At 51.5% G+C, this 24,678-nt stretch overlaps 8 protein-coding genes across 8 annotated transcripts; 4 read left to right on the plus strand and 4 right to left on the minus strand.

Moving 5' to 3' along the window:
• Positions 1-617: 617 nt before the first annotated feature.
• Positions 618-3,563, plus strand: faa4 (long-chain fatty acid-CoA ligase FAA1). The gene is made up of 5 exons (XM_025714938.1): positions 618-1,487; positions 1,550-1,575; positions 1,638-2,033; positions 2,096-3,240; positions 3,294-3,563. Exons 1-5 carry the CDS (start codon positions 1,033-1,035, stop codon positions 3,381-3,383), a joined length of 2,112 nt encoding a protein of 703 aa, XP_025577749.1. The 5' UTR covers positions 618-1,032; the 3' UTR covers positions 3,384-3,563.
• A 746-nt stretch (positions 3,564-4,309) lies between these two features.
• BO80DRAFT_442557 (uncharacterized protein) lies at positions 4,310-4,576 on the plus strand (the record flags this gene model as incomplete). Its single annotated transcript, XM_025721275.1, has 2 exons — positions 4,310-4,323; positions 4,384-4,576. The coding sequence occupies 2 exons, from the start codon at positions 4,310-4,312 to the stop codon at positions 4,574-4,576; spliced, it is 207 nt and encodes a 68-aa protein (XP_025577750.1).
• A 541-nt stretch (positions 4,577-5,117) lies between these two features.
• On the plus strand, positions 5,118-5,656 carry BO80DRAFT_283086 (uncharacterized protein). Its single transcript, XM_025714939.1, has 2 exons — positions 5,118-5,562; positions 5,626-5,656. Exon 1 carries the CDS (start codon positions 5,218-5,220, stop codon positions 5,548-5,550), a length of 333 nt encoding a protein of 110 aa, XP_025577751.1. The 5' UTR covers positions 5,118-5,217; the 3' UTR covers positions 5,551-5,562; positions 5,626-5,656.
• A 2,174-nt stretch (positions 5,657-7,830) lies between these two features.
• BO80DRAFT_283122 (uncharacterized protein) lies at positions 7,831-8,364 on the minus strand. Its single transcript, XM_025714940.1, has one exon. It carries the CDS (start codon positions 8,196-8,198, stop codon positions 7,875-7,877), a length of 324 nt encoding a protein of 107 aa, XP_025577752.1. The 5' UTR covers positions 8,199-8,364; the 3' UTR covers positions 7,831-7,874.
• Positions 8,239-10,397, minus strand: BO80DRAFT_422894 (NDT80 / PhoG like DNA-binding family protein). Its single transcript, XM_025718919.1, has 2 exons — positions 10,255-10,397; positions 8,239-10,182 (listed from the first exon to the last, which is right to left on the minus strand). The coding sequence occupies exons 1-2, from the start codon at positions 10,362-10,364 to the stop codon at positions 8,532-8,534; spliced, it is 1,761 nt and encodes a 586-aa protein (XP_025577753.1). The 5' UTR covers positions 10,365-10,397; the 3' UTR covers positions 8,239-8,531.
• An 8,646-nt stretch (positions 10,398-19,043) lies between these two features.
• tif35 (translation initiation factor eIF3 core subunit g) lies at positions 19,044-20,511 on the minus strand (the record flags this gene model as incomplete). The annotated part of the gene is made up of 4 exons (XM_025721982.1): positions 19,044-19,096; positions 19,194-19,365; positions 19,741-20,374; positions 20,495-20,511. 4 exons carry the CDS (start codon positions 20,509-20,511, stop codon positions 19,044-19,046), a joined length of 876 nt encoding a protein of 291 aa, XP_025577754.1.
• A 449-nt stretch (positions 20,512-20,960) lies between these two features.
• On the minus strand, positions 20,961-22,966 carry BO80DRAFT_488337 (Hsp70 family protein; the record flags this gene model as incomplete). Its single annotated transcript, XM_025723570.1, has 7 exons — positions 20,961-21,118; positions 21,223-21,370; positions 21,420-21,480; positions 21,558-21,782; positions 21,835-22,469; positions 22,512-22,793; positions 22,847-22,966. 7 exons carry the CDS (start codon positions 22,964-22,966, stop codon positions 20,961-20,963), a joined length of 1,629 nt encoding a protein of 542 aa, XP_025577755.1.
• A 674-nt stretch (positions 22,967-23,640) lies between these two features.
• On the plus strand, positions 23,641-24,649 carry BO80DRAFT_376392 (uncharacterized protein; the record flags this gene model as incomplete). The annotated part of the gene is made up of 2 exons (XM_025716657.1): positions 23,641-24,067; positions 24,115-24,649. The coding sequence occupies exons 1-2, from the start codon at positions 23,650-23,652 to the stop codon at positions 24,645-24,647; spliced, it is 951 nt and encodes a 316-aa protein (XP_025577756.1). The 5' UTR covers positions 23,641-23,649.
• Between the last annotated feature and the right edge of the window lie 29 nt (positions 24,650-24,678).

Below are 24,678 nucleotides of genomic sequence, written 5' to 3' on the forward strand. Positions count from 1 at the left end.
CCAAGTCGACGTCACGCGCGCTGTCGCTCCAGTAAGCGGTGGGAATCCCAACAAAAGCGGAACTGAGCTTGGCCAAGGAACCACTGACAATGACGAGAGATCGAGTCCGATCGTGTATCCTCTGGTGCGCTCAGTGCTGACAGGTGGGTTAGGCCTTATATGTCCCTTGCTATAGGTAGCATAGCTGTCCGATGACTCCATCGATCCTCCTGGCCCGTTCCTGTCCCCAGTTCCCCCGTGTCACTGTCAGCACTCAAGCGGTCGGCTGTGCTGGGCCGCGGCTATTCAGGCTCCCCGACCGATCTAGATAATACTTGCATAGTCGAGAATAGACATCGTGTCCTCAAGGGGCTGGGATATTGATCGGACCCATCAGGACCACCACCCCAATTAGAACCCAATTCAAGGGGAACACGAACAGAAACTGTAATGAAAGCGAGGACCGCGGCAAACACGGGGAAAAAGACAATCAGTTGTAGCTTGTAGGCAGAGAAGGAAGCGGCCGGTGGCGGACAAGCAAATCACACCTAACTTTTAGTGTCGTCGCCTGGACCTCCCGGCCAGCCACAACAAACCCTCTGACTTCATCCGGATCTGCAGCTTCATCTTCTCCTCTCCTGGTCGTGCGCTGCCTCCCGCCATCTCAACTCCTCCCCTTTCCCCTTCCCCTTCCCCTTCCCCAATCTGCTGCCTTTCCGATCTCCCCGTCCTCTCCCCCGCAATCTCGCCCGCCTGGGAAGTTGGAAACCGTTGTCGACCCCCAATCTCCACTTGTTCTCCTCATCTCCCGGCGTGGCGTCGGTCTAGAGTGGTTCTGCACTGCCGTAAGTTGTTTGAGTTCTGCTATCCGTCGCCTTCCTCTGGTTCCCCCTCAACTTGGCGTTTCCCTGCCCCATTGCTCTATTGACGAGATTGAACCCAAATTACGAACCACCACTGACCAGACGGCCCTCCCGGTTCCTTTTGAGGCAGACCTGTCCTCTGCAGATACTTCCTTCCGCTCCATCCGTTTAGTTCGCATACCATTGCAAGATGCCGATGTCTAAGAAGGAGCTCCAGGAGCTTCGCATCCAACCGCGCATGTACAAGAAGCCTCCATTCTCCGTGGAGGCTCCTGGGTACGAGCCGGTCGAAGGCGAGACAATCCCTCGCCGACTGCCCGCGGCCAAGGATGGCCTCATCCTACGACCCGCTGAGGATGTCGCAACCACCTACGATGTCTTCCGCCGCTCCGCGCGTATGTACGGGAATGCGAAGGCTGTCGGTAGCCGTCACCTGGTCAAAACCCACGTCGAGAACAAGAAGGTCAAGAAGGTTGTCGATGGTGTCGAGAAGGAAGTCGACAAGCAATGGACCTACTTTGAGATGAGTGGCTACACCTACAAGAGCTTTGTCGAATACGAGAAGCTGGCGTTGGAGTTTGGCTGTGGGTTGCGGAAGCTCGGTTTGGAGAAGCCGGACAAGATTCATCTCTACGGCGCAACTAGGTGAGTGTGCGACTGAGGTGTATCGCAATACAGGTCAAATGCTGACGTTGTCTATTCTGCAGTGCAAATTGGCTGGCCATGTCACACGGTTCGTGCGCAAGGACCCCTTCTGCTTGGTTGGGCTTTGACTGATCGCATCCCTTGTCACAGGTTCCGCATCTCAGTCCCTGACCATCGTTACCGCATATGACACCCTGGGTGAGGAGGGATTGAAGCACTCCTTGGTCCAGACATCCAGTGTCGCCATTTTCTGTGATCCCGTTCTCCTCCCCTCCGTGGCCAATGTTCTGAAGGATGCAAAGTCCATCAAGCATGTCATCTACAACACCGACCAGGAGCCCAAGCAGGAGCATCTGGACCGACTCAAGTCCGAAAACGAGGGTTTGAATGTCATGAGTCTCGAGGAACTGCGGAAGCTGGGTGAAGAAAACCCCGTGGAGCCTGTTCCCCCGGCTCCTGAAGATCTCTGCTGTATTATGTACACCTCTGGTTCTACCGGTCCCCCGAAGGGTGTCTCTCTGACACATGCGAACGTTATTGCCGCAAGTAAGTTGATATTGATCATCTTCCCCCCTGTAGGACGATGCTGACGCTAGGTGTCCACATAGCTGCCGGTATTCACGCCATCGTTGGCCCCTACATTGGACCCTCGGATGCTCTCCTCACCTACCTTCCGCAAGCGCACATCCTGGAATTCATGTTCGAGAACCTCTGCCTCTTCTGGGGTGGTACCATGGGTTACGGAAACCCTCGTACTCTGTCTGACGCTTCCATGCGCAACTGCAAGGGCGACATCCGCGAATTCAAGCCTACAATCCTTGTCGGTGTTCCGGCCGTGTGGGAATCGGTGAAGAAGGGTGTGCTCAACAACCTGAACAAGAACAACTTCCTGGTGAAGAGCATGTTCTGGGGAGCCATGTCTGCCAAGAACTTCCTGATGACCGCCGGATTCCCTGGCGCGGACATGGGTGCCTCGTTTTTGGATTCCGTTGTCTTCCGCAAGCTTAAGGAAGCCACTGGCGGCCGGCTACGCATCATGATGAACGGTGGTGGCCCCGTCTCCAAGGACACGCAAAAGTTCCTGTCCATGGCCATTGCCCCCATGATCAGCGGCTACGGTTTGACGGAGACCTCTGCTATGGGTGCCCTGAACGACCCGATGGCCTGGAACCCCGACGCGCTCGGTGAAATTCCCGGCTCCATCGAAGTTAAGCTCGTTGATTTCCCGGATGCCGGTTACCTGACAAAGAACACTCCTCCGCAAGGAGAGATCTATATCCGCGGAGGCAGTGTCAGTAGCAGCTACTGGGAGAACGAGGAGGAGACCAAGGGGGCTTACAGTCATGACGGATGGTTCATGACCGGTGACATTGGCGAGTTTGACAAGTTCGGCCACCTCAAGATCATCGATCGCAAGAAGAACCTGGTCAAGACGCTGAACGGCGAATACATTGCTCTGGAGAAGCTCGAGTCCATCTACCGCTCTTCCCCCGTGGTCGGCAACATCTGTGTCTACGCCGCCCAGGATCAAGACAAGCCCATCGCTATCATTGTTCCTGTCGAAGCGGCCCTGAAGAAGTTGGCCAGCGACAACGGCATCGAGGGCGATACCGTCGAGACCCTGGTCCACAACGAGAAGCTGACGTCCATCGTGCTCAAGCAGCTTCAAGCCGCCGGTAAGGCCGGTGGTCTGAAGGGTATCGAAATCATCAACGGAGTTGTCCTCTCCGATGAGGAGTGGACTCCCCAGAACGTAAGACCCTACTAACTTTCTTCGCTTCTGGATTGAGACTAACAAAATAACAGGGCTACATGACTGCCGCTCAGAAGCTCCAGCGCAAGAAGATCCTCGGCCGCTTCCAGAAGGACATTGACCGTGCCTACGGCAAGAAATAAACCAGCTCAGCCCACGATAGCGAACTCCTTTCGGTCAATCGGATATCCACTGCTTAATTCGTATATCCCTTATATCCCACATCGACTCTGCTGCATAATTCTTGATTTTGCACCTTCTATGTCTTTTAATCTTCCCATCTATGATTACATGTATCATGTTCGTCCTCTCCTTTTTAAACGTCGATGTGATATTACTCTCTCGGTGTCTGTTCCCAAAAATTCCCACTCCGTTCAGTGAAAGCTCACGAACCTACTTACCTTGTTCGGAAGTAATCAATCGAAGAATGGAGATGAACGAATAGGTCTCAGCTTCTCCTACCCCATTCTGATAAGATCAGTACCTCCTCCAGTAGCTCGATGTCATAATATCAAACCTGTTCCCGAAGTGGGAGCGACGTATGCGTTGTCTACGACGATACGACTACGGAATCGTATTCCGTACATCTCTGAGAGACATATAAGATCAATATGATGAGGCTTTATTGACTATTTACAAAGTACTAGGAGAGATCGAATTCAGTAGAAATACATCGTAGGTAAGATGATCATTATCTGTCTACGGAGTCCTCCGTAGGGCACTTACCAAGTATACCACTACTACCTATGTCAAGGATATTGTTCTAGAAGCAATAACCGGCCTGTCGTATATGACGAGTAGTATGCTAGATCAGGCTCTATCTGATATATCTCAAGCAGAGATACAGATCATTTAGTCAGGCTGGTTCCTGATATGAGAGCTGTCACTATTCATGACTCGAGAGACTGAATAGGAAAGCGGGATAGACTGGCAATACACTAACCTCTTCGAGGCTAGTGGGATTCAACTCCAACCAGAGGTGGATTCGCAACCGTCCGGACTTCAAGAAGAGGACGAAACATCTACTGTACTCGGTACCTTCTGCCTACCTACGCTCACCCGCACCACAATGTCGTTTTGGAGGTTGGTAATCTGTAATTTGGTTACAAACCGCGATTTACTGACAGGAATTACGCCGCGCAGCTCATACCGGTCCCTCTCGCCCAAGACGAGAGCTCTGTTCGGAATTGGCGTGATGGCCTGGGCTTCTATTGGCCTTTGGGTCTCGCCACAAGTGGAGAATGCTATGGGTATGGCGCCTACGAAAGAGGAACAAGAAGCGTTGGATCAGAAGTTGGCTGTTCGGATATCGAGAGTCGAAAAAGATGGGAAGTAGGGCGGGTATTGTCGGCTAAGACAAGAGGATGGGGGGTCTGAGTTGAGGCGGTGGTAACCCAACGTTTGGTTATCAATAGATGCAAGTCGCCTGGGCTGGTACTTGAAACGCTAATGGGCGACAATCACATGTTCGATCGGGACTTGCAGGCTCAGCTGAAGTTGGGGACGGGAGGAAACGGAATAAAAATAGGCAGACGCAGGTAGACGTGAGATTAAGTCAGACCGGGGGTTAGGCGAGTTGCAGCAAGAAATGGGGGCAGATGCTCATTCTCGTCGCGTGTCTAGCCTTGTCAGAAGTTTGTTGGCGGAACACAACATCCGACGACCGTTTCGTGGAACAGAATTTGACGCATGCAATGTCGGGGTGAGACCTGAGACGACTAGGGGACGAGACGAGATGAAGAAGCCAGACGGTTGCGCTGGCAGTTGGCCAGATTAGAACGCGATCCCTGTAGGTTTGCGGCGAGCGAATGGGCGGGCAGAGGACGAGAGAAGGATATGAGACAATTTCTATGCAGGTCAGCCTGGAGGTGGATGAGCGCCGGGTGACCGAGAGGGTATGGGCACGGAAGAAAGAAGGTTTGTCTGGGAGGAAATTCTCCTCACCAGCTTCACGACGGGACCAGCCATGAAAGACCCATGTTGACACGAATAGTAGCCCCGTCAGCGCTCAACAGGGGGTCCGCATGGCGGGTCAACCGAGGGGTCCAAGTCAGTGTTGGTCCATGGTCTCAGTTTCAGGGTAGCATCCATTGGAATAAGATCGGCCGCTCAGGATCATTTGACGTACAGACGAACATGGGGGGCCCATTTGACTCAGATGGTACTTGGCTATTGCATGCAAGACTCCGAAGGCCCCAGTCTTCGACATGGACCGCTCCAGGAAGACAAGTGGGACTGTGCGCATCCACTGACCTTCCTGTAGGGGAGGAGGAGGGGCCGCATGAGGAGTGGCAGCGACTGGGACCCTGACCGTTGAAAATGGTAAGTCGACGAGTTTCATACGTTGCATTGGAAGCTGACGTTGGTGTGGTGGAACTGACGCAGATTGGATGGAACGGTTGCACAACCATCCGGAGACTTGTCCTGAAGGCACTCCGGCGTCCTCGTTGGCCGCCCTCTACCAGCACGTACTTCCGTCGGTCAAAAATACCAGGCCTTCTGTGGCTTGCTCGGCTTGGGCCCCATCACTCCCAACCCCCTTGTACGACGTGCATTGTGGGCCATCCCAGGAAAGCAAATATTGCATCCAGTATGTCTGGGTAGTTGGTCGCCATCGGGCCTCCGCTTGCCGGCAATACATACAGAGACGGTGGCAACCACTGGAAAGGTGAAGCGTGGCCGGCTAGGACTTACGGGAATCGCAGTATGGGGGCAGATTGATGTGAGATGATTTATCGCTGCTTCTGCACCGCCAAATGGGACGGACAGCTGTTCGCAGGTTGCCGAAATCTGTTGGGGTGGGGGGAAGGCTGCTGCTCATGGCGCCTTGACGGTTGACGGAAGGAGACATGTTGTGTAGTTTTATTAAATATCGTTGCGTTTCTTTTTCCCGAAGAGATGGATGCAGATGCAACTGGAGAGCGATAAGGACCGGTAAATTAGAATGTCGGGCCCGCGAGGACGGCGTAGGCCATGGATGGCTGCGGACTGATATCGAGACTAATGGAAAACAATGATCGGCTGAGCTGACGCCGGAACGTGCCGAGGGGGGGGGGTAACCAAGGGTAGGGAGGAGTGGTTCGGCCAGTCAGCCAGCGGTCATCCGCATGGCGAGGGCGTGTGTGTACTGTGTATTGTGTAGAGGCCCCCCATAGTTACCGCGATGGGGGAGGGGGGGTTCATCGTCGATGGAGCGCTAAAAGGAGACGGGGGGAGCGATGCACGCTCACTAACGAGATTAAATCAGCGGCCTAATGTATGTCCGGTCGATCATGGAACGCATTGGTGGGATGATCGTCGCATTAGTTGCAGCTTCCTTTTGACGTCGCTCCAGTGCCGTCATCCGCAGCCATGGAAAAAGGGCCAGGGACCTCTGACGTGGGGGGCGAGATGAGAAGGAGGAGGTAGAGGACTTGAGTCCTGACTCGGCCGAGCAGCAGACCGAAGGCAACAGAGACATCAGGATGCTCACTGGAACCGAGGGGGGAAGGAAAGCCAAGGGAGGCTCGCTCAGGGACACTTTGCGTTGTACTTGCCTTTCCTCCTTTGGATGGTCGAGGGGGAAAAGGATCCCGGCTAGTCCACAATGAGACCACGACTACTACCACCACAACACAACAACAGCAACAACAGCAACAACAACAAAGGGAAGGCGCGGAAAAGGAGGTGAGTGAGTGAGGAAGGGAAGTGAGTGATTTGTTCCTCTGCCCGTCTGATTTCCTTCCTCGTCATCATCGCACCTTCCGTGGCCCTTCCACTGTCTTTCCCTCGTTGGTTCCATCGATTCTAGTAGTGCCTCCTCAATCCTCTTCGGGGCAAGCGCGCCTGTACGGTATCGGTATACTAGTATGTATCTCACGGTAACCATCGGTATCCCACGATCTGTGCCCCGTCCAGTCCAGAGTACCTGTAAGAACTAAGAACTCAGAAGCGAGAAGGCTGGAGGCCTGTCGACTTCTTTCCCTCCCCCCCCCCAACGCTGCCTGCTGCCGGTGACCGACCGCCAAACCCGGCAGGGACAAATGAAAGGACGGCCTGGGGCCCTTCGTCGATCTCCCCTCGTCATCTGGCCTGAGATCCGGGCGGCTCGGGGTCGCTCTGGGTCCCCCCCTCTCCCCTTCCCCTTTCTCCGATCCCTCTGATTCTAGTTTGCGTGGAATTGGTTCCTACTGCCAGCTGGGAAAATGTATCTAACGACGCCCGATCGATCCTCTATCGATCCCGGATGTGGTATACCGAGTAGACAATCGATCTCTATTTGGTCCCCCCCTCTCTCCCTCGGTCCCATTTTAACTCCTTTCCCTTGGGGGGCAACGGGAGATGCACGAATCTGCACTCGATCCTTGGCTCCCCCCCCCCCCCTTTGGGTGCTTCTTCTTCCCCATTCCCAGCCTTCCATGTTGCTTTTGCTTTTCATTGTATCCGTTTCGTCCCTCTCGGCATGCAGTAAGTCAGGGTAGGTTGGCCTGACAGCGGCATACCTGGCTGGGCCAAATAGGGCAGCATATCGGAGAAAATCCTACCCCAGCAAGAACCAATTATTACCAGGTCCTGCGAACTATAGCCCTCTCCCTGGCAGACTGGGGCGTGCAGGGGATTATTCCCGCTACCAGATACTAGGAGTCATGGCCTATTCAAACGAAAAAAAAAGTAGATAATGTCATTTCTTTTCTGGACATAAGTCGAGTCTCGTCTACATGTAGAACCGCGGACTTTTTTTTCTTCAATGGTGAATAGAAACAGAAGCAATGCGTTATCCCTTTGGTCCTTCCGGAGGCAACATCAATAGGGGTCGGTGGAAGGTGGGAAATGACAGGTTGAGAAAAAGTGGGGGGGGAGGGGGGGGGCGAAGGAAAAGAAAAGAGAAAGGAACAAGGCTGGGGGGGGCAGGCAGAAGACACAAGGATCCCGAAAAGGGGCTGTCCCCATGGCAATGCAATTTCACTTTCTTTCAACATGGGAGAGGTAAACCAACTCCGCTTCTCAGTCTATAGGCGGGCGTAATTCATCGGCAGGCCGTCGAGGGCAATATTCAGAAATCGAATTCCGGAGGGGGAAGGCGGGGGGACAGGCACGCAACAGAAAAACAACATTATCTGGAGCACGATTTTCCGGGATCATAAGCAGATTACAACAAGGGAGACAAGAGAAAAGATCGTAGGAGCAATAAACCACAGGGGAAAGGAAAGGGAATAAGAAAAGAGAGGGAGAAAAAGAAAAGAGAAAGGACGAAGGAAAACCAGGAAAGACATTGAAGGGTTCAATGGAACCTGAGGAGATGGAGAGGTCTGCTAAACGCAGAGACTCTGGGAGTTGTGAAAACGACCATAAGAGGTACCATCAGTGGCGCGAGCAGCCGAATAGATGGGATCATAGCCACTGCTACTAGAGTGCTGGTACATATGCGAAGCCAACCGAGAGGGTTGTTTCAAGAATGAATGGGGGGATTCGTGCTGGCCATTTGTCACCAGAGGCACCAGAGGGTCATACGTCTCAGGAAACGCATGGCTGGTGGTCTCTTCCCCCGGCTTAGGCACGGGATCGTAGTCGAAAGAAGGAAGTTGATGGCGAAAATGGCTTGCCGGCTTTCGGTTGTTCATGACGGTGAAGTTTGCGTCCAGATAGGAATCCATGCTCGCCGTGCTTTTCATCGAGTCCATCGGATCCATGGTGTTGTCATTCATGAGTCCGATATCAAACCCGGATGACGAGGATGACGGGATGTGCGGACTCTCGCTTAACGGTGACTGGTCTGACGCTGTCATTCCATGGTAATCTGTTCGACCGTAATGCGGACCATTGCGCTGGCTAGGGTCGTACGGCATAAGGGCCAATCGTGCAGCTGATCCTAAGCCTGAATGTAGGACAGCCCCTCCACTTCCATCACCGGAGCCACCGCTTCCTCCATCCGGACCCATGCTTGTCGAACTATCGCGCCGGCCGTCTTTGTAATGGCCCGGAGAGCGACCCCGGACTACCATTGGGTGCGAAAGTCGCCTGGCAATCTTGATCAATTGCGTGGGCTCACCTGCCCCTACAGGGCTGGTGATCTCCGCATAGAGCTCAACCACGAGGTTGTAGTACTGCTGCTGGGCTCGGCGCTTTCCGTTGTTTGCGGTTGCCTTCTGGAACTGAATCCGCTCAAATGTGTGCTGAGTTGGGGGCTGTGTAGGCTGGGCGGTACTGGTGTATGGGCTATATTCCAGCGACATCCCGCTTGACTGCGAGGCCAACGAAAAGCTATGTGGGCTGCTGTTGGAGGACGCTCCATGGCCGAGAACCAGCGGCGGGGGTTGAGAGGGCTGCAAAACGACCTTCGCCGGTTTTCGTTCCGATTGCTTGTCCCGTTTAGGGGTGTGCTGAACCAACTCTCGTGATTCTCCAATCTGTGCGTTCACGATAGCTGAGATGGACATGGACCACGACAGAACCCGTTCGGTTGCCTGGTCCGAAAATTTCACGTAAAGTGGCTGACTGGGCCACGGGTGCAAAGAGAACGAACATGAGACGGAAAAGTAGTTGCGTCTATAGCAAGTCCACTTGTCATCGACCTGGAAGAAGCCTTTATGAATCTTGGCCTGTATCTCAGGTTTGATGGATTGAGCCCCTGAGACTATCGTGTGAATCACACAGGTCTCGTTGAATGGAGGGGCATCTGCCACTGCTGGTGGCAAGCGCTGCTGGACTGGATCCATTAACATCCCCGGGCCAAGATACAAAGGCTGGGTCCGCTCGAGGGAGCTCTCTAGAGCGCGCGGTGTTGCTGTATAGGATGGCATTCTGTTGATCTCCCCGAGACTTGACAGCGACGGTGGTGGGAATGGTCCTCGATGGAGAGTGTACGTTGCCGGATAGCCATCGGTTCGCCCCAAAATGGAGGTACTGCCAGAGACGGAAGTTCCCTGGGACTGTAGGCTGGATGACATGTTGGAGGGCGGTTGGCTATACAGGTCCCAAAATTTCCTTATCAATCGGTGCATGTCGACAATGGGCTAAATATAGAGGCAGACTTACAGTGGGGGCACCCGATGGGATCTGTAATCCGGCATTCTATCGTACGGAAGTGGAGAGTGGGTGTACAGTGAGTTCGATGTAGGAGAGAATGTCTCTGCAAAGCACCACATCGTTCGAAGGAGAGTGCATGTTAGCCGAAGAACACGATGGAGAGGTTAGAAGGAATGGAAGACGAACCAGAGCATGAATCACTAGGGCTCATGAGAATAGTAGGAGAAGTTGCGAAGCTAGAAGATCCGGCTTAGGTCAGTAAGCTGCATCTGCTGGGGTGTTGCCGAAAATAATCGTCGAGGATGACAGCAGAAGAAAAGCAAGATACAGAACGTTTGGATTCCAACGCATCGCGACCACACAGCATGTATAAAAGAAAGAGCGACAAGCTGTGTGGCCATCAGTTGCGAGGATATGCTGAAGGCCCGGCAATGCGACCAGGGAGCAGCAGCTAGACGCATGCAAGCAGCAGTTTGGTATAGGCCATTGAGCACGGCACTTTACATAAAGGGCAGGACGAAAAAGGAAGGGAATAATCATCATCAGGAAATAAAACACAGAACAAGACATCGGGGCTTGGAACGAGAGTTAGACAAAAAGGAACAAAGAAAAAAAAGAAAATCCTCAGAAAAAATCAAAAAAATCAAATAGAACAAATAAATGATAGATGAGAGGGGAAAAAAAAAAGAAACGCTAGAAAATCCACGGGCAAAACCAAAGCAGAAGCAGCCGAAGAATAATAATGAGGGTAGGGGAAATAATAATAGAGGGCTGCTGGCCAACTATTCAGGGTGTTCGGACTAGAAGGGAGTGCTGTGACTAGTGGCTGCAAGCGGACCCAGTGGAGCACAAGGGCAGTCCGAATTGAAAGACAACTTACGGTACATCCTGCATCGCAGGCTGCTGTGTGTTGTATCGCAGGCCGTTGGTAGCTGGTATTGAGACCGGCTGCGCCAGAGGATGGCCAACGGCGCCGCCCCTCCGGGTATTTTCTTCCTCGTCCATATGGAAGCCTGTCGAGCCTGAATACTGTCGTGACGCCCCAGTATAGTCCCCGTCGGTGTTTATCGGACCGTCCAGTGGATAGCTGCTTTGCAGGAGCGTTGCTAATGAAGAGGCCATGATTAGAACGCATTGCCACGACCAGACAACATCAGACAGATCCACCACCAAGGACCAGAGAAATTTAAACGACCAGGATAGAAGAAAAAATAAGACTATTAATGACGAAGAAAATAAGAAAAAAAAGGTACAAAATTAGCTGGTCAGCCCGGTATCAAATAGGGTCCCCATCCCTGTCGGCCAAGGAAAACCGTCGTCCTTGATGTCATACTAATACAAGGAGATCGGGGCGTCTGAAATTGTGTAACCGAGCATAAGAGCTTGAGATGGGAAAAGGAAGGGAAAATAAACGTCACCCCAGATGTAGATCGCCTGTCAGAGGCCATCGCAACTGGGTCACGAGTGCAAGCCGCTGCAGAGACCGCATCGCCGCATCTTGGAAATGGCGAAAAACCACCAGCATTGAAGATTCACAAGGCATAAGCACACTTACAATGATTCATTGGCGAGTCCGCGACAGAAATAGAGCAAGAAGCTGCGAAACAAATAGAGAACCAAAGACGATAAAAGAGGGTACTTGGGCTTAGCAAGCTTGACGCCAGAGTCCGATTTGCGCCTGGGACCCTTGAAATCAGCCCGAGCTGAAGCGCTAACAGGACGCCCGGCGAACGCTAGGCTTGAGCGGCGCCCAACAGGGGTATGCTAGAGTTGAAAGGCGATGCTGCTAGCGACCAACGTTAGTGAAGTATTAGGCTTGCAGCCGCGCGGCTCGACGTACGCTGTCGCTCTTATTCGGAGGTATTGTGGATAACAAGATCCCTGGTATAGCGACGCACTTCTATAACACCGTCAGTGATTCAGCTAAACAGTTAAAGCACACCCATGGGCGATCATGGACCTTCTCGATTCCCTAAAAGATGACGAATATTCAGGGGTGCATGAAGGGGAGGATTTGGCTGCTATTAAAGCTCCCGAATACTCAGGGTCTCGGCTCAATGGAATGGGAAGGCATGTTTATGAGAAAAAGGAGATAGCGGGGAGGGGTGGAAGCAACTAGTCCATGGGAGAAAGGAAGCCAGACAGAAGTGGAAATGTCGTAGAAAAAGACAAAAAAGAAAGCATGGCAAGCACCAGTGAATGCTATTGTCGGCGCTCCACGATCACCACACCAACCATGACGAACAAGATCTTGATCTTTATGTAGGGACAACATGGGGGCGGCGCTGTCAAGACATAGGCTTACTGACCACCACGGTGCAGTAGCCAGTGACATGAGGTGTTGGCTCCAAAGACGAAGGGCTTCGTACAAGGGGGATTATGTGGTGGTGGAGGCATATCAGACAACGGAATGGTAGTGGGGAAACCCGACAAGGAACAAGAAGAGGAAGAAGAAGGAGATGAAGAAGAAGGGGAAGAATAATAACAATAAGGATAAGGATAAGCGCGGGAGCAACAGCCAAGAGACGGCAAAGGAAGATGGGAGCGAAAGGCAAAACCAAGACCAAAGAATACCGGCGCCGTAGACGGGGATGGGGATGTCGAATGGCGACTCCACGAGGAACAAGATGAACTCACTGGTATCGGATGGCAGATGATGGGCAGGTCAAGTCAAGAATGGAGGAGGAGTGGTATGCTGCATCTATCACTGCAGCGTTCGACTTCGAGCTGCAACCCTATATGTATGTATAGTATCGGTTATCCCAATGTTCCGCTTGTCCACGTCAAGGAGATGACTGTTGGGCTCAGCGCGGCGTCTCGGTGGATTAATTGGGAGTCTTGACAAAGAAGAGGGAGAGTTGAGTCGCTTAGGCCTGGTCGCCGCTCTGCTCAGGGACTAGGTGACTGGGGAAAAGCGCAGGGCCGGAAATCGAGGGATCTGGTCGCTTGATATCTGTTTCCAGATGTTGGATGAAAAACGCTTCATTCATGTCATGTTATTTTCTCCTGCCCACACCAACACGACGCCCACTTTCTCCGCTGTCTACCCAGCCTGGCCCCTTTACGGCGCCCAATGAACGACCCTGGTAAGATGCGGCGGAAAAAAAAAGTCTGCAGAAGCTCGTTGCGCACAAGCCCTGGGAGCTTCAGGTTACCGATTTAAGCTTGAAAAAGAATACAACCTCTCGCCACGAGTTTGCTGTTGAGTTTAGTCGGTACCAGGGTCAAAGGCATTTGTTGTCTCCGAGCCATCACTGAACAGAGGAAAAAGAAATGAGACGGACTACAATGCGTGCCTTGAGGACGCTTGCTCGAACAGAAAAGGCGCTCTTTTGTTTTTTCTTTCTTTTTTTCTCCCTTTTCCTCTTTCGTCCCCTTGGCGCCCTTTCACTTCATTTCAAAGAAAATGCTTCGCTTTTATTTTATTGCTTGGGTGGGAAGGAGCGAATGCCTCCCTGGAAGAGAATGGCTGTATCATCCAAAACGGCGCGAAGACGATTGCCAAAATAGAAAATAGAATAAAATAAAAGTTGGACCCTGTCGAAACCGTTGGAGAGACACGGCATTCGTTGAAATCCATGTTACATTCCCATGATCCAAGTGCACAAACTCAGAGCGGAATGAACTCCAACTTGGGCATGGTTCAGCTGGCTGCTTGATTGGCGAACGGTTCTATACTCCATCCAGGACATCACCGGTAAAGTCAGCTGTCCTAGTGTGAACACCCGGCGAACGGCAGAGTGCAGCAAAACAAATTAAGATGATGCTAGAACAGATTAGGAGCGACGATCATCGCCCCGGGAATCGTGCAGACCCCAGTCGCATGATGGAGACTGTTGATAATTACTGAGCTTGGGCAGATGCAGACAGCCAATAGCTTTCGAGGCCATGGAGGAACGGTCGATGTACTCCGTACAATTGTACAGTGCCCGGCAGGGGCTGTGGGCCCCAAAAAAAGAATCCATGTTCTAGACGTGACGCCTATCTGGGCTGCTCCAGCGCTCTCAAGAGAATCTCGGGTGCTCGAGGCACGAGCAGCGGTAGCTCTTGCATGAATGAGAGATCAGGCGATCGACAGATTCGATCCAACGGTTGTTTTTCCCCCTGCGGTGGTGGTTTGCTCACCGACATGGTTGAGCCATTTGGGGAGTCATTTGAGTCAGAAATGCAGCCGATACAAAGAGCAGTATGTAGTCATAGCCTGCCACACACACTATTCGATTGGAACTTTTCACCGAACTATGCTCCGGCAACAATGGCCCTTTCCCCAGTCACACCACCCTTGGGATGGAGGGAGCACATTTGCTGTACGAAGTACACAGCATATTTTTTCCAGAAGCTAGCAGGCACATTGGTTGGTGAGGGCGGAGCGAAGCCCACCGGATAGGCTGAAGGGAAATAGTGCCTTTCTGGTATCTCAGCTGGTGGGGATGAAAGGAGTACCTTCTTTCGCTTTTCTTTTCTTTTCGTTTTCTTTTCGTTTTCCCTTTTGATTTTCTCCTTCTTGATTTTTATTTTTATTTCCACCCCCCTCTTCTTCAATTTAATCATTTTTCTGACTCCTTTCCCTTTTCCGGTGGGTGATTATTATGTGGCTGGATGATCATCCAGACTTGCAGGAAGCTAGTTGGTTGAGATGTGATATGCACCGTGCTGAAAAAAGAAGCCAAGGATGTATCATTGGCAGACAGCCTGTGTTGGGTTTTATTTGAGAGCCAGTTGTTAGAGGCCTGTATAGGGTACGAGGTCCCTAATGGAGGGTGGGGGGATGTCGTGCAGGATGTGTCCGCGGGATGCGGCGCGAATCCTATAGTAACCTTGTACCAGGGGGGGCACGACGGAGGTTGCATCTCAGTCCAGGGTGGACCAATAGGCCCGTTGATTGGAGCCTGTCGAGAAGTTGGTTCCATGGTAGGGCGTAAAGATGAGATTAAACCCTCCCCAAAGGCAATTGTGCTGATTGATCATCATGAATCGATCGGTGATGATGATATGGACGGAGGGGTGTATTGTGGACAAGGGACAGATGGAATTGGAGATGGAACTCTCCTAGTAGTTGGTGAACGTGAATTTTTGATTGTCCAATACATTTGTTTTTCTTTTTCGCTTTGCTTGGTCCCAAACACGAATCGGAGCCAGTATCAGAGCCCGTCTCAGGACGCTAAGCCCGAAGCGACCGCCGGCACGTGCCCTCGAGGGGCTGGCCCCAAGGGGTATAGCGGCATACCTGCATGTACCTTCTTATTTCAACAATTGAGTCTTCGACCATCCGGCCGTCATCGTCCCTGTCCTTGTCTTCGTCCTCTGACATTGTTTTGGCATCTGGTCTTGCCGTTGGGGCCGCTGGAAACCTTGTTCAAGCAACGGTCCTCGGTCATGGGTGCGCACTACTAGTATACTACTTACCGACCGTTCCCCAGCTATTATTGGCATGTCCAGGTGCCATGGATGGCCGTCTACACAATCAGAAGAGGTCTACCCCGTATTGCTTGCTCCAGGCAGAGTCAACTAATATCCGAGGACGGCCCCGACTGGCGAATCATAGAGTATGATCCTCTGGGGACATTGTTACGCTGGCTCGTGGGCAGACAGAGCTCCCTGCTACTCTACTAGCCTACTAGGTACTCCGGAAGACTCTCCCCACGGTCGCGTCGCTGGAGAGTAACTTTGAATTACTTTTTCTTTGTCCCATTTGGCTCCGGCTCATCCTTCAGTGCCTTGGTCGAGAGGGGCCCGTCCGTCCGGAAAGCCGCCCTGGTTAGAGTTTGGACAAGGTCCCATTCAAGACCAAGGCCTCTAGCCAGTCTGGGAATGTGTTGGACCTGTCCTAAGGCTGTCGGTGCTAACATCTTGCGCAGCTGGAGTACTTCCGATTGCCTCGCCCTTCAGTGTTCCAGGAGCAATACGCGCCCGATTCTTCTCCTCACCTGCTGACTTCCTCTACCCGTGCTGGTGGCTGATACCTGACGGGCCTCCTGTACGACATCAGAATAATTACCTTTATCAGCCATAATGGAGCATAGATAGGGGCTGCCATGGCATGCTCAAGCTGCAGCTGGCCGGTATTACGGTTTCGACCATCGAGTTAGCCCGCACATCGGTTGTCTTGTCGATCAAAGCAGCTGAGCTCATCTTGAGTCCAGAACATTCGGCTTTAATTTCCGGGATCCCTTAATGTTCCCACGTTGGGAAGAACCCTTGGCAGGATTCTAGCGCCTCGACCTTAGCTGTCCGATGGATTGCGATCTTCACTCTGCAGTCAAGCCGATCCATCGGTTTGTCCTTACCGGACCACCGTCTTGACGAGTCCTCCCTCTTCCTGCTAATGTGTAGGCATCGGGTTTCTTTAATAGGCACGGCCGTTCGTGGCGTTCTAAACCACATGCGGTCGAACATATATCTCATGAACCATAATGGGCGCACAAGTGTTACTGCAACGCGTGTCAGAGCCGACAGATTGCGATAAACTCGCTGTAGTCTCGGATCCGAAAGTATCCCATGGTCATGCATAGACTCTGAGCGGCCACTTACTCGATGCCTCTTGCCAGTACCTCGATTCAGGGCCGTGGTAGGGGCAGATATAGTCTCATTGTAAGTCTTTTTTTTTCTTGATGAGTCTCAGTCTTTTCCCACTAATCGTAAGAACATTGTCCTCATCCATATCCAGCAGTACGTACATGGCTGCTCTACAGCTTCCCATCAATCTAGTCTCCATTTGCTATTCCCACCGGTATTCGCTCTTTTCGCAACAGATACCCTCTTCCCTTTATCGCAGCATGCATCCGTGCGCTCAACAAGGCTTGCTATATTGGGACCCCTAGGTTCTTTGTGGCCGTGCATCGAATTTGGCAGCTTCATCACTCCCTTCTTGCCTGTGCAACTTGACAAAACATCAGACAGTCTATCGGATCAACTATCTTGATAACCACCATCAGTCATTATTCAGGGCCAGTTTCAAAACTACTGCAAGACGTGCTAGGGTTCGATGGATTTTATCACTCTATCTTTTGGACCTGTATGCCAGTCCATGGCGGCATCGTTTGACGAGTAAGCTGTATAGCCTCTATTCTTAGGTCAATGACTGACGTGTCTTCAACCCCGAGATTACCTCCTAATATACAGCGTACGGACAGCGACGCGAACAAAACGAGTATTGAAAAAGACCCGAGAATGTCGCCGGTGGCTGTGAGGCATATGCCTGCATGGGGCCTGATGATGGGACCAGTCATGGAATCCGGTGCGCGGAACGGAAGGAGATGAAAGGGCGGTCGTCATACTTGATTGAGCAATAGTGGCAATGGTGACGTTGATGGCCCTCCAGTCAACAGGCTGGCATGCTTAATCCCGTGAGGTCTCAGAGCGGGCAGCGGGATTCATCTGCCAGTCCGGGACGCTCTTCGAGTCGCACAGAGCGAATCCAATAAGTCTGTTCCAGAGCCAAGAAAGGCTAGTTTCAGGACTTGCTGGAGTCTGCCACCCAACGATACACAAAACCATTGTTGACAAACCCCATTCAATACCGTTTTCATGCAATGTAACCAGCCATCTTGACGGTAAGTGCCATTCACAATCCTTCCGAGCAGCGAATGTTCCCGGGCCTTTGGCAAGGATGATACGAAGCTGATTTGACTGACCATCGAAACCTCTGACCTGGTGCCACGCCTCGATACAACACCATGCTTCCATTCGTCTGCCAGGGAAGGTATCATCTAATCGGGAGACCTGGCGGTCTGGCTTCGGTGTCATGCGTGGTCATGCTCACCCTTTCGAACTGTAAGCGCGTCCTAACTCGATGCGTCGTTCCCACTTGGTATAGAGATAGCGTTCCCAGACCGATACCCATGCAGAACGCTCCCAGCCTTGCCACTGATGCTCATAACGAAACTTCTGCGAGCAAGCCCTCCCGAGCAGCCCTTTACGAGAAGACGAGACAGGCTGCTTTCGAATTCCTATGACCAATACCTAGCGACACCAGCGTCCCTAGAGAGCTAGCTCGCCCCAAGCCGTCTGGACCCTGATCTGTCATGTCCAGAACCTTGGCTATATGGTCTGCAGATCTTTGTGATTCATTCATCATGCACCTTACCTCTACAAAGCCCCAAAGTGACTCCCCGGCAGCCACGGTGGCTTGCTACCACGGTGATTGCTGCCTTGTAGTGAACTGATGCACATCTAGGTCCGACGGAAGGCAAGACGTCAAAGATGTGTATTGACTCATCATACAAAGGCTATAATAACCGAGACCAATCGAGTGATAGGCTCCTCATGCTCTGCCGTGATGTGGAGGTGGGGTACCCGACCTGACTCTACGAGCAACGCCCATGGATCAACGAATTGGGTGCTCCGCGTCCTGAGGGCCCCGACACTCGGAAATTGCGCATTTCCCGGCAGGGCCAGTAATCTACTGATGCTCTACCTGAGCTGACCCTAATGGGCAATCGAAGGCAATTTTCCCGCTCATCTAAGAGTACTTCAATCCGCAATCATTCCAAGAACAAAGAAGCAAGAAATCGCAAGGCAGCCCGGGAAGGGCATGGCAGATAAAGTAAAAGAGGAGACGTAGGGAGCAAATTCGAACCCGCTGCTTTTCTTTGTATAGAATCGACAAAAGCAAAATGACACGGTGGATGCCTTTTCAGTAATCATCATTATCGATCGGATCATACAGTACAAAGAAAAGTAGTAGATGAAAGATCTTCAGCCATGAAGGAAACCCGCCTGACGAAAAGACCCAAGGTGTCGTGAAACGGAACCAAGAAAGGAAGAGAGGGAAGAGAGAAGAAAGGAGGCTGGAGAATCTAAGTCGCCCGCTTGGCGAATTCGACGCGCAGGATAAGGTGACGGTAACCGACTGATGATGAGAAATATTAGTTGCGATTCCGATATTGCTGACGCCCCAAATGGATAGCCAGGCAAGAAGGAACAAAAAGCAAACAGAAGCCACTTACAGCCATCCATCTTCTCGCAGGCACGTGCAGCATCGCTCCGGTCCGCGAAGCTGATGAAAGCGAATCCCTTGGCTCTCTGGGTCTCTCTGTCTCTGGCCAGGAAGACTCGGGTGACACGACCGAAGCGTTCGAACAGATCCCGCAGTTCTGCTTCCTCTGCCAACTCGCTCACCTGTTTTTTTTTTTGGTTTCGTTGTCAGTCAAATGCGCCCAACATGTAATTGCATCAAGAAAAGAACGCTGGTTTCCTCTCATCTACATCCATGCGGTCCCGTCCCGTCCCCGAAAGGCCAGCATCAGCCAGCCTCCCACCCTCCAACAAGACCAATAGGAAAATTAAAGCAAGCACCGCAACGCAAAGCAGGCAAGGGAAGTGCAAGGGAAAGGAGAAACGGACGAGAGGGAACCAGCATCCCCTGCCGCTCTCCCCCTACACCCTCCTTCCCTTCCATTCCAACAAATCCCTCCCCGCCACCAAAAACGCTCGACACGAAAACCAGAAACAAAAACGAAAAAAAAGGAAACGGGTGGAAAGGCCACAACTCACGTTCGTAACTCTCAAAGTCGCCAGATCGTCCTTCTCGTACTTGCCAGCCATTCTCTCGCCACCACCCGCAGCACCCTTCCGTAGATGAGGCGGGACGTAGCTAGAGGTTCCACTACCGAGGGCCCCAGCAGCGGGTTCATCACCGGCCGCGCCTCCCTCGATACCCGCACCACCAGCAGGCTCCTCCACCGGCGCCATCGTATCCTTGAAGGGACAACGAGCCGTGAAATGCTCTCCCGAACAAATACGACATTTCACCTTCTTATCCTTCAACTGATCCTTCATACTGCCCTTCTCCCCACCATTCTTCTCCGCCTCCGCAGCCTGAACCTTCCAGTTCACACTGGGCCGGAAAACAATATTCTCACCCACCGAGGTCGTATCGAACGACGGGCCAGGCGCATTGCCCTTCTCCAGACCGAACTTGGCCCAGGTCCGTCGCTCCGCTACCTGCGGGTTCACATGTTCGCGCACCACAGTCGTCTTGATCTTGCGGGTCACTTTCACCTTCTTCCCTTCGTCGTTGAATCGGTAGGAGACGATCGTCTTCGTGCCATCTTTGTTGGTGGTGATTTGCTGTGCGGGGAGAGCGGAGGGGTCGTCGAACTCTTCGTCGTCGGCCCAGTCGGCGCGGCTGTAATTCAGTAAAGAGAAAATTAATCCCTGGTCAGAACTTTTGTTTCCTTTTTTCTTTTGTTTTGTTTTCGGTCGCGAGAGAGAAAAACGGGTTTTTGGGAGGGGTTGCGTCGCTTACTTTCCTAGCTTCGACATTGTGCGTGTGATGAGGGGGTTGATGGTCGCCGTTGTTGCTGAATTTCTTGGATTTCAACGAAAGGCAAGATCCGTTGTGGATTTGTTCGGCGCGGCAAAAGTATTGTGGCGCAACTGTGGCTGGTGCTGTCTGGTCCTGTCACGTGAGGTACACTACGTTTGGGATGGGGGACAACTTTCTTTATCCACCTCAATTTTGTATCTTTCAACGGCAAAATAGTTACATAGCATATTGGTCGGAGACTTTGTCAACGATGCTGTTACCAAATGCAAAGATCCAGAGCAAAAAGCAGTAACCAACGAAACTGGTCCAATCTCCCCCTCACATCTCCCGTTCTCCATCTCCCACCCTAGGTTTCAAAGCCATGGGACACAAATTGTGGTCGAGTCGATCATCGAGATATGGCATCCGAGAAGCTCTAAGACAGTATGCTCAAGACCTGACGGTCTCACACGTAGTCGGCCTTGACACTCCCGTGGTTACGACCCTCATACCAGAGCTCGTACTCACAGTGTGCGGAATAATAGGACGCATGAATCGCATAATCAATTATGTAGTAGAGTTTTCCATCAGCGCCACGACATTCTGGAAGCCGATATCTTGAATCTGATCGAGACTTGGGTTCAATATAGCATGTGGCTTCACGCCTAAGGACATCAGGTTTGTCAATCGAACTCAGCCGCCCTGAACCAATATGAGAGAGTACTCACGGCGATTGAAGTACAAAGGCGGCTTCTCGCCCATAGGAGTATCTAACTTATAGAGGGTGACGTGGATTGAATCGAATGCGCCCCTCTTAACGAGTTGATGGCGACGCCACTCGGTCTTAATGGCCTCTGCTTCTTTGATATCGTCGCCCTGGACACGGTGTCAGCGCTCATGAATGCAATTAGACATCTATTCATACCTTGCGAATAAGCCAATTCATAACGTCAATGTGATACTCCCCTTCAAAGTAATCCCAATACCTGATATCATTAGTCCCTGAAGGCAAAGAAAAAGGGAGAAGAAACAGGATCACATAAACCAGGTCGTGGCCACTTACTTCTTTTTCTCATCATGCACTTCGCTGATGAACTTGGTTGAGTCTATAAGCCCATAATTTTCCCTAGCTTTGCGAGAGTCAACGGAAGCCTTGATAGCTGTGTCCGAGACATCGCCAATAGTCTTGGCCAAAGCACCCCTGACAACAGCAGTCCATCCATCAACAGGTGCAAGGACTTCGATTCGAGGAAAAACTGACTTTTCAAGATATTGTCGAAGATAAACGCTTTGCCCAAATCCACCAACTAAAAAGAATGGGCATTCGCCTTCTTGTAGACGATTGGATCTGCCTTTGCACGAGATCATGAACCTCTTCCAGGACAGGTTGAAATAATTCCTTCATTTCGCATCCACTAACTCGGAGTCGACCCCTACGAACTCCGAGTTGCTCATTGTCCGCTATCCCAGGGACTGGAAACATGATATCATCGTCTGCATTGCCACTGAAGCTCCTCTTTGCCACGGTCTCGAATCGCTGCATTGCCTCATCTAGTGTATCTCGATCCCAGCCTGGGACGTTGGAGAGACGTCCAGTAAGAAACTCTTCAAAACGTCTGTTAAGGAAACTGCCTCCACACAGTGCCCCATTCCCTGGTACCTCTTCCTTTAGATGCAGATTGGGTACGAGCCGACCAATCGAAAATGTTATCAGATCGACCGTCCCACCACCTGCGTCACAGACTACAATAGTATCACCAACTTTCAGCCCATGGGGGCTCTTTGCACGTAAAGTGTGTATTGCAGCAGCTTCAGGCTCAGAAACGATACGCATTTTGGATGTTTCGCAACAGCCTGCCTTCTTCGCACAGGAGAGTGTTGCCATCTTTGCCTTCTCCGGCCAGATTGCTGGCACGGTAATGACATACTCCAAAGTTTTGCTGTTGAATGAACTGCCTATTCTATTCTCCAACATCTTCAGAATATGTCCACGGAGAGCTCAAAGATAATCAGTCACGACCTCCTCGCATGATGTGTGGTGTGGGACAGGAGCACGGCGACAATCACTATAACTTGCAGACAGCCGCGAACCAATCCCAAGTTTCTCATTGGGGGCGAGTCCAAGCTTAATCCACTGAATTCGCGGCATTATATGGGGAATCTGAAATCCCCAGCGGCATTTGGGCCCCGTCTTATTGTATTCGTATGCGACCTCGCTCGGGACCTTTTCGCTGCTCGGTCCATAGCATGAGCCAGAATCGTCATGTGGCCATTGATTGATAATGTAGTGTGAATCTGGCTGAAAAATGGATTAAGCATGTCGGCACCACAATGGGCCTGCGTTTGACTTACATTGCTGGCTTGAGCCCAAGCTACACCAGAGAAAGTGGTGCCAAAATCCGCAGCAACGATGATGGCCTCATATGCGACGGATTCTCCTGAGCTGGCATCTTCTGTAGAAGAGCTGGTCATCTTGCTTTGGTCACTTATTGACCAAGGACTTTGGACGTTGGTAGATTTTGGTGACAGATCACTTGGGAGGTGACCCAGTTCGTGGTGAGGAGTTATCTTGCAGAGGGGATATGAAAGATATGAGATGGTAGATAAAGGAAGATGAGACCTGTGAGCGGGTCCAGTATTTATACCGGCCTGATCGCACAGATTGATAAAGTCAAGTGAAGTGTAAGTGAAAAGCTCCATATGTGGCAGTTGATGGTGCCGTCGATGGTGGTCAGTTCCTTGTCATGGTTCTCACCTTTCTTTATCCTGACTTCGGGCTTTCTTCCATAGTAGTAGGCTCTTCCTTCTTGCTTGACCCGTCAAGCCGGCCTTTTCATCTTCTGAAACCTGCAACCCAAGACAGAAGATGGATGAAAGCAACATGGTATGTGGTAGACATCACTCAAACACCCGGGGAAAGCACATTTCGGTCAACTTGTACTGAGAGATGGTGAACAGGAAATTGGCCCTCCAGCTCAGGACAACAAGACAACAGCATGCCCCGTCGCGGAAGAAAGCACAGTCAGAATGAACATCATTGGGTGAGGAAGATGCGCAAATCTCTCAAATCGATGAGGAGAATCCTCAGGAAGGAAACTTCTCGACTACAGGATGAACTGAAATCGAAAGGAAGGGACAACTGTGCATTGAAGCAAATGAACTGCAGATTGAAGCAGCATAATCATGAGCTCAAATCGGAGCTCTCGCATCGTCAGAAGAATATCCTTGGGGGCTTGCCAATGGATGATTCAAGCGACGCTAGTATTCAGGGTTCGTTTGTTCAACTTCGGGACAATCTCTCCAATTGGGTCGAGCACCTCCCTTATATTAGTGATGGGTTTCGGGACGACTTTCCAGAGGCCTTGGTTGGACTTTTTGGTCATATCTATGACTATGGGACACCTGAGTCTTATCCGGAGGAACCTGTTGGCGCAGAGTCGGAGCTCCTGACACAGATCATTTTCAGGTATATCTGGGATAAGCTGTTCGATGTTCTTATTCCTGGATCATCCAGTGACAATGCCCTTCTATCTGAGCCTCGAAACAAGATGCGGCTGTTAACTCCAACAAAAGGTCCGTTGGATTCACCTGGCCCGAGACCTGACTGACAACTTTGACAGATATCGAGAGCATCAACGGTTGGAGATCAGATACATTGAGGGCCTATGCATCTCTTAAACGTCATGAGTCGAGTGTCGACAGTCAGTGCATCAAGATGGCATTGGACCTGCAGAACTTCCTTGGGCATTTCAAATTCGAGCAGCTTGTCAACTGGGACAGTGAAATCAACCGGCTGATGAAGAAAATATTAACTCCGGCTGCGACACTGGCAACCAACTTGAGCTGCTCCCTGAACCAATACAGGTGGGTATGGTATGAAAACGAAAGAGACTTTGCACAAGGAGCCGTGCGTAAGGGTCACCTGGAGATGTTCACGGTTCTGGATGTCCGCACTCACAACAAAGTTTCCATAAGAAAGCTTCAGTTTCTGTCTTCAGGGGCACCCACAGGGGAGTTTCTTGGGGTTATTTACCCGGCCTTGTTTCGGTGTGGGGATGACGGACGCGATGAGATTTTGATAGAGAAAGGGGCTATCTTAATGCGTTCGAAGGATGATCTCCAGGGAGAAAAGATGGCGGAAGTTGAAGTGTAAGCATCACAATTTGGAAGGAGTGACACGGTAG

This window comes from Aspergillus ibericus, assembly GCF_003184845.1.
Source record: "Aspergillus ibericus CBS 121593 unplaced genomic scaffold BO80scaffold_9, whole genome shotgun sequence".
Classification (NCBI taxonomy): domain Eukaryota; kingdom Fungi; phylum Ascomycota; class Eurotiomycetes; order Eurotiales; family Aspergillaceae; genus Aspergillus; species Aspergillus ibericus.

Coding starts and splice junctions, on each gene's coding strand:
- faa4 (XM_025714938.1), top strand. CDS start 1,033: ATGCCGATGTCTAAGAAGGAGCTCCAGGAGCTTCGCATCCAACCGCGC. Junction 1,576..1,637: donor TTGGCTGGCCATGTCACACG/GTTCGTGCGCAA, acceptor CCCTTGTCACAG/GTTCCGCATCTCAGTCCCTG. Junction 3,241..3,293: donor AGGAGTGGACTCCCCAGAAC/GTAAGACCCTAC, acceptor ACAAAATAACAG/GGCTACATGACTGCCGCTCA.
- BO80DRAFT_283086 (XM_025714939.1), top strand. CDS start 5,218: ATGTTGACACGAATAGTAGCCCCGTCAGCGCTCAACAGGGGGTCCGCA.
- BO80DRAFT_283122 (XM_025714940.1), bottom strand. CDS start 8,198: ATGTTGAAAGAAAGTGAAATTGCATTGCCATGGGGACAGCCCCTTTTC.
- BO80DRAFT_422894 (XM_025718919.1), bottom strand. CDS start 10,364: ATGTGGTGCTTTGCAGAGACATTCTCTCCTACATCGAACTCACTGTAC. Junction 10,183..10,254: donor TCCCATCGGGTGCCCCCACT/GTAAGTCTGCCT, acceptor GGACCTGTATAG/CCAACCGCCCTCCAACATGT.